This window comes from Nothoprocta perdicaria, unplaced genomic scaffold (assembly GCF_003342845.1).
Source record: "Nothoprocta perdicaria isolate Ctin4 unplaced genomic scaffold, notPer1 scaffold_349, whole genome shotgun sequence".
NCBI classification, from domain to species: domain Eukaryota; kingdom Metazoa; phylum Chordata; class Aves; order Tinamiformes; family Tinamidae; genus Nothoprocta; species Nothoprocta perdicaria.
Window position 1 is genome coordinate 289,775 of NW_020455587.1, and position 17,791 is coordinate 307,565.

The following is a 17,791-nucleotide window of genomic DNA, read 5'->3' on the forward strand; positions in this document are numbered from 1 at the left end:
CTCTAAATTTTGGATAGTTTCCATCCTGCCCATGCTTACCTTCAATACCAGTACTTTTCTGCTGTTATGCAAGTAACCAGACAGCAACTTCCTACTGTCATGCTGGTCCAAATCAATTTACTGGCTATTTATTCTCTTTCTCTTGCACAAAGATTATAAATTAGCCCATTGAAAAGCACAAGATCTATTCCCTAGGCCTCTGCCCATTCCAGTTCTTCTCTGAATACGCTACAGCATCTACCATATCTCTACGTGCTGCCTTGAATCCACACGGTTTACTTGTATTTGAAACAGAGGGTGCTACAGACTCTGAGTCTGACTGCTCAAAGCCCTATCATCAYAGAAAGGGTCTGTATTAAGCAGAGCTATTATTTGAAGTCAACAAGCACCTGAAAGGAAGGCACAGTAAAGCAGAAACAAAGACAGCACTTTTTTTTTTCTTTTAGAAAATTTTAAAAGCCTTTGCCACAGACAAAACCGCACAGTTATTTTCTCACAGCTGTAATTACAGCTCACTGTCACACTAGCTGAACCAGGTACTCCTGCTTCAAGAGAAATATTAAATGAACCCTGTGTTATGCCTAGTGCTTTTACGTTCAGCTCTTATCCCTGCCGTGGCCTGACCTGCAAGAAGCACTGTTCAAACACCACCGTATTTCTTAAGGCCAGGTAAGCTTCAAATCTTGATCATTTAGGAGATGAATCTAAGCATTCAATCTAACTTATTTTTAGCTATATATACATTTATATATTTATATATTTTATTTATATATATGCAACCTTTATATAAGTATTCAAATCTGACACTTCAATAATATATTCTTAAAAAAATAAGATTTTGTGCAACTGAAAGCGTGTAGCAGTCCCATTGCTTCCTAAATCTGTTTTACCTGTCTCATGGCCAACACCCCCTCAGTAAGCAGTTTCAAACATAACAATGTTTTCAGTAAACTGAGATAATTCTGTGTTGCTAATCTGTAATGCAATCAAGTTTCGTAACAGTTTACCCTGAAACTGCAGGGAAAAGGCTACGACACCGGATCCCATACCAAAATAGCCCAGCAGGACCCACAGTCTGGAGTAGCTTTAGCGCCCACCCAGGGACTTTGCAATTGGCTCATACACAACTAATGATATGTGATGAGTGAGATGTAGCTCCTTGACTGCAAATGAACAGGGATCTCACCTCTCAGGACTTATGTCCAAACATACAATTTTTAACACCACAAATATCCTTCAAACCTTTGCTTAACCTTTCTGTAATTTGGCTTTATGTCTGCTACACCAAAACAAAAAAAAAAACAAAAAAAAAAACAAAAAAAAACCTTCGGTTTCCTCAGGAGAGATAATACTAGAGATACTGTAATCTCTAGTTTCAAGTTTGCCATCATAGCACAAAAAAACTTTCTTCAAAATTTTAGGACTCATTTCAGTTACAGTTCTACAAATGACTAGGTACACAAAACAAAGACAAAAGTTTTCCACCGTAAAGTGGAAAGAGCTCACACTGTTTGCACCTGGCAGCAAAACACGCAYGTGCGCTCACAATCTGGAGGTACTGTCTTTTGCCAGATGCCATTTTGTGCTTATTACCAAAAGGCTCCATGATATTCCAAAACCTGCAAAAATACATGTTCTGGTTCAGAGTCATTTTATCCAAAAGAGGGGTTTTACCGCTGCTTTTTTTTAATGCAGTCTTCCTTTTTTTTTTTTTTTTTTTCTTTTTCTTTTTCTGCTTACTTAGTAAGGAGGTGAAAAAACTCTCAGCATATGGAGATTTTATTTATCTTGATATAATTTGTAAAGTCAGGACTATTTTCTGACACAGAGGGAAGCTAAAAGGGATTACAAAAAATATTGAAATCAAGCTTTTGTATCTCAACATCTGTTCTTTGTTGGCCAAGACAGAGTTAATAAACATTATTATTAGGTAAGCAACCTATTGTGCCTGTCATCATACCTGTCAATCTCTGTATAAATTAGGAATCCAAACCCACCAGCAGGGAAATAATGCATTTCTGAGGAACGCAGGGCAAAATAATATTTATGTCAGTCAACAACCACCATCACAAATTGTTATTTCAGTCAAGCTTAAAGAAAAAAGCATCCAGCAAGTTTTAAATGATCTAGAAACACCTCTTCTATATCGTCATCATCCCAACCCTTATTATTAAAATTWAAAAAATAACAAAGGCAAAGTTTTGTTGCATTTGGTGAAATGGAAAATTTATAGGACTAAATCTATGCATATTCTGAAAAGGTCATCAAGGTACAGGATCTGGTTTTAACAYATTATTTAACTCAAGAGCATAAAGCCATAAATGAATGTTCACAGATAGGGTTGCCTATTCTGGATCTGCAAAGGCTGCAAGTCCTTCGCCTATTTAACTATGGAAGGGCACAAGCAATAAACCACCACAAAGGCTCCTTTGTGAGATGAGGATCACTTAATTCCGAAGTCTATGCCACACAGGAAAGTACAGTCGAAAATTAGTTATTTTTCAGAACAGAGCAGGGCACTATAAAAGCAGCTTCTACGTTTATTTCAAGATCTTCAGGTTTTATTTTCTTTTCTCAGACATAGCAGCAGAGAAGCTTAAAAAAGGCTTTTTATGTAATCATTTATCAGTCCAGGTGTCCTGGTCATGCAGAGATTCAKCAACAATTTCTCTCAAACTGCCCCTTTCTTGTCATTTAAGATTTCAATTCACTTTGGAGACTCAGTGACACAGCACTCAATACTTTTGCTTCCTCAGTTCACTTCTTTACAGCTTACATTTTGGAAATGGTTAATCTATTTGAACTAGCATGCAAGTAAACTCCTGCAGTAGCTTTAACTTTCATGTTTCACTAAGGAATATTGTGTTTTCTAATGTAGTACCTTGGGCAAGGTGAAGATGTGCCATAAGCTACATAATTCTGAGTGAGTTCCTGAATGCRGTAAATCCCACTCACTGCTTGCATACACCAAAGGATGCTAAGCTTCAAGCTTATGACTGTGACAGCTTTCCATGAAGGTGAAACCTCATGTAATACCATCATTTCTTGATGACAGGATTTAAAMAGAAAATAGGAAATGTAAATTCTAGGACCTCAGCAACCAGCCAGGGTGTGATCTTTCAGCTCCTGGAGAAAAGTTGGATCCCATCACACCTTTTTTTCAGCTGGAAGGGGTCACTATGAAGACAGGAAGGCACAGAGCTAAAAAGCGAAAAAAAAAAAAAAAGTCTCTCTTCTTCATACAGGGTGCTGGTATTTAGCAGCCCTTGTTTTAGGGAACTTGACTCTTTAAGGGSTATCATTCAGTTTTAGGCACTTGCAAGGACTTAAGGTGGTTGAGGCCTGACATGGTCCTTGAGACTAGATCCCAAAATATGTCTATTAAGCAGTATCCAGRTAGCTTTAACACACATCCCTCCATTATTTCTGGGGTTATTGTTTCTTACAAAAGTGTCCAAAGCCATCAAGGAACATTCAAAATTTCTTTCACTACTGGCTATGGAGACTAGGCTACTAGAATCATCACTTCTCAGTTTTAGAGCAAAGAATCACTTCTCAAATAGGACAACCACATTTTGGGTAGCTTCCACACTCTCTTGGTTCCTCTTTCACTATGTGACATTAAATTGGTTTCAACTTCAGTCATTTCAAATTTGAATCACCAAACACTCCTCCATGGATGATGCCCTTCCTTGCTGTCTCTTCTGTGTCTTCTAACTTGACGCCCATTTGGTCATCCAGTATGAACTCCTTATGCTGGTCCTGTCTTCATTTCACACAGCTGAGGAAAGAAGGATGCAGGAAACTTGCAGCTTGTAGCCACATGGCCATGTCTGTCCTAATATTTCAACAAGGGTGGTAGCCARTTGACAGGTTTTGAGGAATTTCAAAATCCATGGATTGCTCTAGGCCAGCAGCTACTGGCAGGTTGAGATGGTGCTGCTGGAGGCTTCTCACTGCTCCAAGGAGTAAAACATTTCCTCCTTCAAGGTCCAGAGGGATGGAATCCTACCYCTCCATTGCACACTGGTTTTAAGAAATGCCCCTTATACCTCGCTGATMGATTTACAGCCTTCCTACCTCTTTTTCTTGTGTCTTACACAGGAGTTGATGCTCCCAGAAAACAGACCCGATATTTGCTGTTACTGCACGAGAGGGAAAGAGCTGGCACAATGAAGGCAGCCTGCCTCTTGCTGATTTTGCTCCAACTGGATGCTTTTAATATCACGTTCTGCCTAAAGGACACGAAGATATACCACTACTGGAGGTGGGTATTTCTGAGGTGCTTCTTGTGCACCACAGTCCATTTCCTCCCCATACTTTTTCCCAGGCCTCACAGAGAGGAATTTCCCACAAGTTTTTCAACAGTTAGCTCCTGTGAAGCTCATTCAGCTGCCAGGAGCAGCTTGGGTTACAGAAACTACGTGACTCTGTCAAAATGCCTGAATAACTTAAGCAGCATTCCTGTGCAGGCACAGTGTCCTTTCTGTCCCAGTTTGCTGTGATGCCAGGGTCAGTGCTGGCATTTGTACTGGTTGTGCTCAGCACACGAGGGAAATCAGATGCAAAGACCTTCCTGAGTGCGATGAACTTCTGATGGGGATGGACTCCACTATGCCCAACAAAGGACCTGCCATTGAAAATAACCATTCAGCCGAATTTTAATGCCATATTTTCAGTCAGGAAAGAAGTATTAAAAATAATTGTTCTGGTCAGTACAGAATTTTGGCTTTGGCATTCCCAAATCCTAAGAACTATTCATCGAACTGTTGAAAAATTGGCCAACAGCTTTAGACTAGTATAATCTTTTCAATGCCCTTTAGGGTCAATGGAGGAAGGCTCTTCCAGAACCCAATTCATCTAATTTCAGACAGATGCCTAAAAGGTGGGGTGAATCAGTCCATGGAGGTTCCTCCACTAGCACATGAACTTTAGATGATATATATGGTATTTTGACAGCCAGTTAGTTGAGCGCCAATTGAAGTTCCTTGGCCTCATAAAGAAAGATGGGAGATGTTGCAGGCAACTTATCCTCTCCTTGCATAATGAAGATAAGAGCAGAAGACAGACCTAGTAAACTTTTTCAAACCCGACTTGTTATCTTGCTTTTCATAGGCAGGAACTAGCATTGGATAAGAAAAGAAACAGATTTTTTTCTTTTAAGATCTGGAAGAGGTGGATCTGTAGACAATACAGATGGGAGCACTGAAAAAATCTGAAAGCAGCATAAACATTTCTCAGCCATTTACAGTATTGAATGGTTCCATGTGTCTGAAGTAAAGAAAGAAACTTTATGTTTGATTCCTATTTTCAAGCAGATGAAATGGGTTCTTTCCAAATACTCTTTGAAATGCTGAAGTGAAAAGCAGTATGATTTCCTGCTGAGATTTTTCTTATCTAAATACATAGCTTTTCCAAGACAAAAATGACTCCTTGTCAATGACAATGAGAAGTTACCAAACTAGAAAATGATATAGGATAATCTTTAAATAAAAGTTTAATTCACTCTTTACATAATATTTATAAGCACCGTATTGTTCTGCTGTCATTTCAAAAAAGACGAACAAGAGACCGGAAAGATTTTAGTTGGCAAAATATATGAAAACTTGTGAACAAATGGATACAAACTAAGCAAAAACACGGTAATATTCTGTACACCACCACCATRATCAGAATCTGGCATTGTTTTATTCAAATTTTGCTTTCTTGGAAGCAGAGTTTACATGTTGGTAAACATCAAAATAAACATTGCTTAATTTTACAATTTGCTCAACAAATACCTTGTACCCTTAAGGGCATACCTAGTGCCATCTTGTTGTCCAGTAGTTGTCCTTTTGATCTGTGCTTGATTATTTTTAAACAACTGGTTCTCTTAAAATTATAATGGTGCTTAAAAATTACTTCCAATATTGTGCAAGTCATAGGCAAGGCCATTCTGATGTGTGTCCTTCCATTTAGAGTCTTTTGATCAGTATTTAACTAATGGAACTGTGAAAAACTATACATTTTCAGCAAAATGTTTTGATTTTGGTCCTGTAGTTAAAGACCTTCTTTAAGTGAGTTGTTTACATGGATTTGAATCACAAGCATGTACACAACAAAACCACTATACCGATGTTTCCTGGTCTATGCATAAAAAGTATGTCTTCTACTTACACTAAAACATACAAAAAATAAACTACAAAAATTGTTTACACTTGATTTCAGCAAAAAAAGCTTTCTTCAAGAAAAATGATTCTTCTCTTTTTTCAGCCATCAAAAAAGGAATGCAAGTGAACAATAAATACATGTGCTTTCTCCATATAGACATATTTACACTTGAGTCTTTGGCTTATGTTTAAGTTTCTTATAAAGATCTTTATGTGATCCAGCCATCATTGCACATTAAAACAAAATAAGCCAGTTTTTTTTTTTTTACTATATATAATATATATATATATGCAACACTTGAAACGTTTAAGGAATGAACCTTACTATCAATCTGCACTGTTATTTTACTTTAACAATGTATCAAAAGAAAAAGAAAGAAAATTAATACCATATAGGAAATATTGATACATGCAACAGATGGTCGCTCTATTGTAATTGAGAGACGGCTGCATATACAAACACTGAAAAATCCTAATTTGCGCAAATCTCTTCTGACTCTGTTTTTCATTAAACAGTATTTATGTGGCACTAAATGTTGATACTGTATACAGGCATAGAAACAGATTGAGTTCTTTTATTAAGATACACAACTTCATATGAAAAATACTTTGCATTTAAAATTTAAAATCCCCCTCCCCCTTCCTCCCCTAAAACCTCTCTTCACAGGATCAAGAACTGTTGTCAAAACAGCTTATTGGGATTCATATATTTGGTGAACTTTATCACTTCCATTCTAACTAAGAAGATTCCAGGTACTCCAGTGCAACGTCATAGCAGAAACGATACTGCTCCTTTAGGAGGAAAAAGGAAAAAAAAAATTAAATCACAATTTTTAAAATATTAAAGAGCAGTGATATCTACCAATGTGAATACTCTTTGTTATCTACTGTGCAGTTTTGTCTTCAAGCCTGAAATACTTTTTTTTTCTGTTGCACAAGTATATTACTAGTTCTGATTTAAAAACTTGGATTAACCAACAACCTGGAAAGAAAAAAATGTCCWCAAAATACAGTGATTCCCTTCCCTGACTTTTTCCAGCTTCTGAATTAGTTATCAAACCTGAGAAGTCCTCATTATCCATCAGAGTGTTCTTGCTGGGAAGAGCCTCAACCCTAATTTATGTTCAAGTGAGCCGATATTTAGTAGCTAACAGGAGTGCCTGCTGCTTGATGCTAATAGCCGGGGAATATTGAGCTCGGGAACAAGGTTTGCTTTTGCAGTAATGGTACTGCAATGCTAGAGACTGGAAGACACATTTAGAAGGGGAGGTAAAGCAGTTAACTCCCAACCTCTTCTTGCTTAATAATTCTCTTTAACAAGAGTGCTGTTCAGAGGCAGCACCTGGGGAAGGAGAGAGGAGGAGGCAGTAAAGAGAGGAAAAAAGCAAGGAAATGAATTCAATCCCKACTGCCCTTACAACTGCACAAAATGAACCTGCTCTGGTGATTTATTTGTGTTTGCAAAGCAAGCCGGAGTGATCCATTAGCAGGAAGTGGTGGGGATATCTCAAAGGTTTCATTGCGCTGCTCATTTCTGTTATCTGATCATCTTGCTGAATGTAGGGCACCTGACAGTGTTATATTGGTTTTCCTGGTTTGTTTTCTAACGACTCAACTGCTCAGCTGCTGCTGCTCAAGGGTTCTGAACAACCCCCCTCACAACACAAACACCTCGCTCCGGAAATGCAGTGAGCGCAGATTAGAGCTACAATGGAATCCGGGACCATTTTGAAACTGCAYGCGAGTCTAGAGATCGTTTATCAGGAACATACACACTCCACCTTGGCCTCTCTTTACAGCAACACAAGTAATTTTCCATGTGATGTGACCTGTTTTCCTCCCAGCAGTGAACTGAAATTCAGGCAGCAATTCAGTGCGCTGTCTCTGAGACGTCTACAGCACAGCAGAGTGTAAGGGATTTGTAGCAAAACCAGCAAAAACTAGATTGATATTACTGCTACTACAGGATGCTCTACCTGCTACCACTCTAACTATCTTTTTAACTTATCTGCTTCCAGTGGATGGAAGGATAAACAATAATTAAGCAAATCCTGCCACAGAAGCTACATGGTCCTTAGCAAGCGCTGGCAGCTGGGAAAGGGACAGTATGTGAAAAGGCAGCTAAAACCACTCCGCTCAAGACACAAGTTCACAAGGTCAGAAGCAATTTTCACTATGCATAAGCTGCAAAACATTTTTAATTTCAATTGGCATCTCTGAATTTTATGCTTCAGGCAGCCATCTGGCTGAAAAGTGACACTGGCTGCTGCCAGTGGGAGAGTCAAATGGCAGACAGACCAAAGCACTGTCTAACCTGCTTTCACATTCAGCTATCACGAAGAAAAAAAAAATCTACTCAGGACATTTATTTTTTTTTTAAGGACTTTCCACAACATTCAGTTTTGGAGACTGAAGGGAATCACAGGGACAGTTATGCGTTCATGCTGCAGATACAAAGATTCATTGAAAGCTGATTTCAAGTTCTGGCAGTGTATGTAAAAATATTTAATTTAGCCTCACTGCTTTGCTAATTCAGGTTTATATTGCTAAAATGTTAATCTCCAGCATACTGAACACAATTTCCTTGATTTTAAAGCTTGGAGGTATTATTTCCACTACTAGAAATTTGAGTAACAGACATATCTTATTATTCAGTACAGCTTCCAAACCAGCAGCTTTGATTAAGAAGTAAAAAATTCATATCTCCAGCTACTGATCCAGAYTTTACAGCTTATTCCTACCAAGAAGTGAAAGGCTTTGTAAAATTTCAAGATGGTTTAAGTGAGCAGAACACGCTGCAGCTTCGCTTCAAATACACCAGGTTATTTTGGGAGGCTGAAGTGCATTCTGTTCACTCAGAACGTCTTCTGTGAAAAGCACCAAACCACTTATAAGAAAAGTAACAGAGAAGCTCAGCCRAGCCTTTTACAAGTATAACCAGTGTGTACATAGCATACATCTACACAGCAGGATGCAACATTTCCCAACATAATGCTTGTGGTAAGAATCACAAGCAGCCTCTGAGGAGCGTATACTACAATAGAAGGCCAAAACCCCAAGAAACGAGTCCCTTCTCGTTGGACTGAAGACCAACACAGGTTGCCTTGTTCTGTGGACACAGAGCCTCGTGGGTAGCTCACCCACCAGCCCAAAGGCCAAATGCTTGAAGCACAGGCAGGAGAGCTCTGAAGGAGCCAYGCTGGACACTGAGCTCATTAGTCCTAGGGCTACCCCGCAATCTGCTGGATCCGCTGCAGGCCACACTTACCGGAGTTTCGACCATGTTGGGTTTGCTGTTCCGCAAAGTCTTCACAGCATGGAAAACGTCAACCACATTCTGCCTCTTTACCATTTCCACCACAATGCCAATGGCACAGAACATCCCGCTCCGGCCACCACCGTTTCTATGCACAAGGAAAACAGGTGATTAAACCTCACRATTGTATGAAAGGGCACCTGGTATGTCCCTCAGTTCTTTCATTTCATGAGGATGAGCGAATTAAGACCTTCAGAAGGAGACCAGTCTTCCACTACCTCCTGGAAGATCCAGGGGATTTGGACTGAGATACTGGCTATTTCTGACCTTCCATGCAATAACTTAACTTGAATTCAGCCCTTAACCTTCACTATGTCACCCAACTAGGCTAAAGTCTAGTTTATATAGACATTCAAAATTAAAACCTAAGTTCAACAGCAAGTACAACATTTTCCATTTAATTCTAGATGGAGATTCATTTAAATGAATYACCCTGGAACAGGATGATTATGAAGCCAGACTAATGCTGGGGCACCACTGTTATCTTGTTGACCTCTGGGAAAACTTCCAAACTATTTTAATCTTCATTTCAAATAAATTAGAATAGGTATTTTTTCTTGTTAAGTTTAAATTAGCCAGATGGTCCAATAACTTTATATTTAAATAAGGTAAGATACTGGTCATTTTCTGGTCATGGAAGAAAAGATACTGTCTTTTCAACTCTTAAGCTAGCTCTTTTTTTTTAGATAAAATTTCTCTGGTAATACAATAATGAACTGAGTACTTCCTATTCATCTCCTTTTAAATATCAGACTAAATAAGCAGCYACCAGTCATTTACCAACAATATTTCAGCATCACTTAATACATGACAGAATATTTCTCTGATTTCACATAGCTAGTCTAAAAAAGCTCAAAATATACTAGCCTTTTGGGGAAAAAAKGTAAGAGAACATATGAAAGAGGTATATGAAAAATTAATATTTGGCACTCAGTAATAAAGACCTAAAATTGAAACTGTACAGAAGAAATCAATCTGCACATACTTTGTATATAAAGATGCTATTATATATGGAAGTGCTTTATATATCACTGCAGCATTGGACCCACAATATTCCTTCCCATGCTACCTTGACCTAACATAGAGAAACCTGAAAGTTGACCAGAGGCCGATCTACAGTACTAGAGGTACTTTTTATTTTATTTTTTATGTAAATAATGGCATATGCATAAGAATGTAGCTRTCCAAATGCTGCTGGAACTTAAAACATATATAGCATAAGCATACGTACACACATTATATGCTATAAACATATATAGCATAAGAACGCGTATAAGCATAAGGTTGAGGAGTAGGAACTCACTTTGTCAGAAATACTCACAGGCAATGAATGATGGTCCGACCCTCCCCCTCTTCACACTCCTCTTGCCATTTTTCAACCTGGAGAATTAGCTTCAAGAAGGATCTCTTGGAAGCTGGTACATCTCTATGAGACGCCCATCCCAAATACTGGAATTGCTGGACCATCAGATAGCCCTCTTGTGGCTGAGGGAAAGCAAAGAGTTTTGTGTCAATATAGCACCTTTACAGGTAGGTTTAGAAAACCAAAACAGAAAATTAGCTTGAAAACCTAAGCATTCACATGATGGACAGATTCCAACATGTATATATTGCATGGCAGGCTCTCTGTGAATTCATACAACTTGGACTCAAGAAACAGAATTAAAGATTAAAAAAAAGTAACTACATTGAAACAATATCACAGTTTACCAAACAGTAATGAAACTCATTCTGACTTCCTGTAAATGGACAAATTCGCTTAGTTCTGTGTATTGCAAGGGAGCTTAGCATCAATAATGTAGTAAAAACATCACTGCTAAAATCTGTAAGAAGTGAAAATAAGAAGTGAAACAAAAAGAAAAGAAGAAATCTCAAAATACAACAGAAAAGGTTTTATGGCTTAATATCTACCCAGTGTACCAACAGCTTAATCTTCTAAAAAGAGTATGGAGAACTGAAAATATTTTTCTTAACTTTGATCATAAATAAATAATAAATAACAGGTTTGGATAAAATATTAACTGCATKCAAACTGATCCCTGTTTCTTTGGAAAATATGACACCCTCAAAGAAAGATCTGTAAACACAGCAAAAWCTGCTTTCCCAGTGACTCATGGCTAACCTTCACCATTAATGCAAGCTACAAGTATGCAAAAGTCACAACTGGYGGTATGCAAGTTCAGTATCCAATGAAAGCTATTCGTAACAAGGATAATTCAACCAGACTGCGGGATAACTGTATAGATTGTGCCACATAGCTATAAATCTTTACCTGTTGGCAACATAAATGAGTGATTTACAGAGGTGATGTGGAGAAGGTGACATATTCTGTCAAACAGGGTTTGAGAAGATGCTGCACCAGTGTGATGCGATATAGGCCAGCAGAGAGACACACGGTGTAGCGTGTGAARGAACCACAGAGCATGTGAGACTGAAGCTGAGGAAAAGATGGTAAATGTAGGTTGAGGTGAAGCAATGCAGAAGTCTTCAGAGCTAGACAAACTTCTAGAGTTTTTTTGACACTCTACTAGGTAGAGTATCACAGTCTTCTAAGCTGTGGTTCTCATCCCTTAAAATGAAGGTAGTATTGGTTATATATGCACTGTAAGTCCTTCAGGTTCTGCTGTGTCATACACAGAGTCTTATGAAAGCTATGAATTAAAACCAGTCATTATTTGATCATTATATGGATTTTTCTTTCACTGTACAGAGACTTGAAATACTTCTAAGACATCTTGTAGCCATCAGAGAGTATTACAGAACCGTAGTCATTCACCTTAATGCTCTCTCCATTTACTGTGTAGCTGAAAAGCACTAGAAGTCAGTATTAGATATCGATGCTTGACATTGATGCTTCTCTGATTAATATCTGAAGCACATCAACATCATTTAAAAGTAAAAACATAGTAGCCTAGATAGTGTTAAAAATACATTAGATAGTTAGGATGATGCTTACTCTTGTTAGGTTGCATATCCTGAAAATTCGGTTTACCACATCGCAATCCATGGCACAGGACATGCACTCCACTTGGATGGGGCCGTACCTCAGCATTCCTTCTTCAGGCCAGTACTGTGGGCAGCCCTGCTCAGAGCAAAACRGGCATGATTAAAAGCTAGGTCTAATTCCACCACAGACAGCACCCCTTCCTGAGCAGCTCATGCTGCTCCACACTTTGATCAAATGGAGGAACCAAAATGGTTAGTGCTACACACAGGTACATGATAAAATCAGTCTCCAGACTAACCTGTGCCAAGTCGACTTCATTTAACATCACAAGAGAAGTGCAGCCATAGTCATACACTAATCTCCAGAAATCTTTCACAGTGTTTGGTAAAGGATGTTGCGTGACAATAAAAGCCGCTGGCTGCCTGTAGCTCTGCAAAGGCAAGCGGCGTCATTAGCACTGGTAGAGGAGGCACTTCATAACTTCCATGCAAACTCCGCGACACAAATAACACATAAATAGAACAAAGCTGTGACATCAAATACGCCAGATATCATCAAAGCTACTGTTAAAAATACATTGTCGTCTCAAGCGAGAACAAAGAGATCGCTCTGCTCGGATCAATGGCCTGCTCGAGTTCAGATGCGCACGCGGCCCTGAGGAGGCTCTCTGAGCTTTGCTGAGCACAGGCCTGGGCAAGTCCACTCGAGCTGCTGCATCGAGCAGCCTGAGCACAAAGCTCCCTCCCTGTATCACAGTGAGGGATATGGAGGCTCCAAGGCTTAGTTCATTCACACCAGGTTGCACATGAACTCTACGACTGAACTGGGGATTAAGCTCAATCTCAAAAATCTGCTTCGCTGCCGCAACCACAGGGTCACCACTTTTCTCTTAGGAAGCACAAACAGACCTTGCTGTTCACTAAAGGTTTATCTTTGAGATAATATCAAGCAGACTTTCAAGAAAGCCCTACAGAGCACTACTATTAAACCAAAAAAAACCTTTTAATTCCTCTGCTAGAAAATGCTGCACATTTTATGGTCCCTGCCTATAAGCAGAACTGCAGTTTTAAAAGAAGAAGGCTGCAGAAACAGTGAAGCTGGAGAGGAACGAAGCAGTGCGCGGGCTGACAATTAGATGCCTAGCTTATGACAGCATTTACTGGATTGAAGAACTAAGCGCTGAGGTCACTAGGCCTAATTTCCACCAGAAAGCAGAAGTTAGCAGGCGTGCTTAGGCAAAAGTGCCATTTTTCTCTCATGACAGCCAGTTCTATTGTCTGCATGCTGCAATAGGCACAGCTGCAAATAGGGATTTCCAGCCCTACATAGGCTGGCTCAGACTAACTCACAGAGGGACCAGTTCCTGCAGCACATAAACTACTAGCAGCAAACAGAGAGGAGAGCAGAGAGGCTTTTTGCAGGCAATATGCAACTGCATGTGGAAGAATTCTTGACTTTAATGAAGGAATACAGATATGAACTGGAAAGAAACTCTGAAARGTTAATTTGAAAAACAGAGTAATACAGTGAATACTTTTGTGGGTGAATGGGAATGTAAATATCCAATCTGGAGATGAAGCTGTTGGACAGCAGTGTGCAACGTGAAAATGCCCCTGCTAGGTGTTTAGTATCTATGTTTCTAGCTRAAGTAGTGTGATTATACAATTAATGCCTCTAAAATCAGCACATATTTGATAGTAGAGTAAGGAGGATGACAATTTTCTTTCGCTTGTATATGCCACCTTTTTCTAATACAGGAAGCAAGTCTGCATAGCAGTGTGGGCACGCAGCTTGTGTCCTACTGCCTAGATCTGTTGAAAGAGTAAACAGGAACAACCACTCCAGAATCTTCCCTTGTATTATCAAGGAATAAAACATGAAGCTAAAAAGGACATGTTTTTTTAGCCCCCTTCCCCATCACTTCTGGACCTTCCTTCTTGGTGGTGACCAGTGATAGGACATGGGGCAATAGGTATAAACTAAAACACAGGCAGTTCCATCTCCATATGAAGAAGAAATTCTTTCCTGTGAGGGTGACAGAGCCCTGGAACAGGCTGCCCAGAGAGATTGTGGAGTCTCCTTCTCTGGAGATCTTCCAAACCTGCCTGGAYGCCGCCCTGTGCCCCGTGCTCTGGGTGTGCCTGCTTGAGCAGGGGGGTTGGACTAGATGATCTCTAGAGGTCCCTTCCAACCTCAACCATTCTGGGATTCCCAAGACAGGAGGATGTCCTTGGGTTCAGATTATCCAGAAGAACAGACAGGATATCTGCTCTCCCGCTAAGGGGCAGACATTCTTACGGAAGAAGATAGGGACACAGTACACTGCAGAAAAAGATTTCTCTTTTGCTCTGTAAATCCTCCTTTTCTTGCCCAGCTCTGGGTTGCATCTTTCTGAATAAAAGAAAATCACGAAAACAGAACCCAAAACTTCTATTACCCACATATTTTATCTGCATTTATAGCTTTGTTATGTTGCCTTAGGGTAATACATATGCTTAATTTTGCTGCTTTCTTCTTCCTTTTAGTAATATAAACAGCACTGGTGCCTTTTCTTTTATTACTACCATTTCTGCCTTTCCACACTTGTCTCTGCTTATCCATTAATATATTGGTGTTTGCTTCTCTTTCTGCCTGCCACACACTGCTATACATGCAGCATCTTCCTGCCATGTAGTGTTTCACTTTTTCTCCCCAAAGCCCCCTCCTCTGCACAGCTGAGCTGCTTGCTCCAGACTACATCTATTCCGTCCAGGTGTTTAATGTAATTTTAACTGYAGTTTTAAACAGCTTATTTGCTACCAGAATGCTACTCACTGCTTTGCAATTCATCCATTCAGCCCCCGTGACTCCCTAATAGATTGGTCTCACACATGCTACTCCTCCGTTTTCCTGGCACAAGAGCTAATTTGGAGATCAGAGACTGCATTTTACTAGAGGTTTAAATGTTTCCTAGCTCAGACAGGACCGCCAGGACTAATACCATTTAGTCCTGATTGCTGCTGCTAGTTTCCATATCATTCCAGCATCGTTTTTTTGACATCTCTGTTCCTGACAGTAATTCATTTTTTGAGAAAAGCGAGATGCTCTGAAAATCAGGCCCTTTATTTAGGTGTTTACTGTAAACATGGCTTTAGGGGCCTAACTTTGGAAWTGCTAACAGTAGGCACAGGCAAAGACATATGACAGCACATGTGTGATGAACTGCATTATGGATCAGACACCTCTGTTCTTTCCACTAATTCACCCTTTACCCTGATGGCACCACCACTGCTTGAGCTCCAAGGATGTTTCACAGTTGCAATTTAAAATATGAAAATCAAAGAAATCCCCTATCACGAAATTTGCCAAAGAAACATTTTTGTCTTTTCCTCTGTCTCCCGCTCCCACCCACCACTCCCAACATATATAGCCTTTCTCCTAAAATAATAATAGCAATCTAATCCTCAAGCAGGTAATCCCTATTTTCTGACAAACAGCAGATTTCTGAGATCCCGCTGAGATTTGGGATTCAGAGGACTGAAGACCAGGGTTTTCTATAATGCTTTTCAACAGGAATGCAGAAGACTAAAATATCAAACCTTATGAAGAAGCTATACAAGGTAGGGGAGTAGAGGGGAAAGGAGGCTACCACTTCCCCCCTTCTTTGTTAAGACTGCTTTAATGCACTCTACAGCAAGAAAGAATTACCCTTTCTTAAACCCGCAAGTGCTCGCTCTCCTRTTACACAGTTTTTCCAACGCACACTAAGCAGACAAAGGAGATAGTCTCTTACGTCCATAAGAGCAGCATTGATATAGTTGCTGCTCTCCCCATCAATAGTAATCAAGAAAGGCAGACATCTGTCAGGTGGCAGCATATCCATGAAGCGGTTCTTGTCGTGATTCCTTGGCAAGCAGGCTATGCTGCAGTCCTCAGCTTGCAGGCGCGGGGTCACGGAATTCAGCGTCTAAGGAACAGAGGAGGCTGGTGTCAGGCTCAGAAGCGATGGTCTCAGCACTTGCCGAGTTATTAATTTTAAATGTTGCGACGCTGAGGAATCATTAGCAAATAAGAGTTTGCGAAATGGACTCGGACCTTTCAAGAGGACTTAAACTGCACGTGCAAAAAGTGCTCCCTGCATCACTAACCACATCCCGCTTGCCAACACCTCTTCAGAAAGGAATAAAGCAAAGAGTCTTAAGAGCTCCAAAGAACTGTGCCTTTGCTGTGCAAATACAAGCCAAAACTCTCTCAAATTCCCAGTCAATGCTCTTTATTCCAGCCAGATAATTGCTTCATTTTTTTTTCAAACAATTCCATGTTTCTCATGTTTAAAAAAAACTTTGCAAAGCATGTAAACATGAATGCTATATCTTGTGGAACGAAAGAAAGGGACTGAGCATTATATATGTGATACAAAAATTCCTTCCCTTTAAAATTACATATGTAGCCAGAGGCAGAAAAAGGTTGTTGTCACATGAAGAGTTAGAAGCAACTGTAAATACCTGGAACTCATCTTTGAGATGTGAAGAGTTTGTCTGAGAGTCTATTCTAATCATATCAAAATACGCAGCTTTGAATTCACAGACAGGAATAGCAGTTTCTCCACASAGACAAGCCTCTAGAATGGCGTCATGAATAAAGATGTACTGCTCCTACCAAATTAGAGGAAAAGGAAAAACACATAGCCATTTAGAATCATAGAATCTTTCCTTCCATTAAGATAAATACACTACCTGCAACACTATGAATTTCATTCAAGATAGTGTCCATCAATCCATTAGATACTGGTTTTAGGATGATAAACTTTCATCATACCAGGAATGCAGTTAATCAGCATGTTTTCTTTAAAGGCAAATTAACTCARTAAAACTTAGGAGTACAGACATAGCAATTTACTTAATGGAGCATTTTCACTTTTCTTGGGGTGTTTGTGGGTTTCTSTGTGTATGCCAATGACTTGCTGGCTTTACTCATTTTCTTCTTTACAATCGCTTTCACTCTTGTAAAAGTAGTAAAAAGCGTAATATGCTGCAAGAACTACATGTGATTAGCAGCTATTTGGCATGCTGCATGCTCCTTATGTGTGTGCAAGCTAGTACACCAATTTACTGATAGTTGGCTCTAGGCTAGTAATAAACTCAAGTGCATCCAAACAGGAACAAGGTTTCCTCCCATTTTTTTTCTGGCTTCTCTTGAGATATTCTAAGTCTTAGATACTAATTATTTCAATCGGATCTCCTGTCCTTTTTTATACAGAACCCATACTATTTACTTATCTCAAGAGTTAAGAACAACATATATCTTGTCTGCACAGCAAATTGTGTTGGCTGTGCCAGCTTACTCTGCATAATATGGATAACAATGAAGTTAAAGCAGTGAATTCACAAAGTGAATTTC

General features: G+C 39.5%; 1 protein-coding gene across 6 annotated transcripts in view; it reads right to left on the reverse strand.

The window, feature by feature from the left end:
• Positions 1 to 5,671: 5,671 nt before the first annotated feature.
• PTPRK (protein tyrosine phosphatase, receptor type K) overlaps positions 5,672 to 17,791 on the reverse strand; it is a 293,985-nt gene continuing 281,865 nt past the window's right edge. For 4 of the 6 annotated variants that reach the window (XM_026044054.1, XM_026044057.1, XM_026044055.1 and 1 more), the window contains 7 exons: positions 16,897 to 17,046; positions 16,185 to 16,358; positions 12,711 to 12,842; positions 12,422 to 12,547; positions 10,787 to 10,950; positions 9,418 to 9,553; positions 6,647 to 6,941 (listed from right to left, as the gene is read on the reverse strand). In XM_026044054.1, coding sequence (XP_025899839.1) covers positions 6,888 to 6,941; positions 9,418 to 9,553; positions 10,787 to 10,950; positions 12,422 to 12,547; positions 12,711 to 12,842; positions 16,185 to 16,358; positions 16,897 to 17,046 — 936 coding nt within the window. In that variant the 3' untranslated portion in view covers positions 6,647 to 6,887. Of the gene's footprint in view, positions 6,942 to 9,417; positions 9,554 to 10,786; positions 10,951 to 12,421; positions 12,548 to 12,710; positions 12,843 to 16,184; positions 16,359 to 16,896; positions 17,047 to 17,791 lie in introns of all 6 variants that reach the window. The other 2 variants (XM_026044058.1, XM_026044053.1) reach the window with 1 other exon arrangement.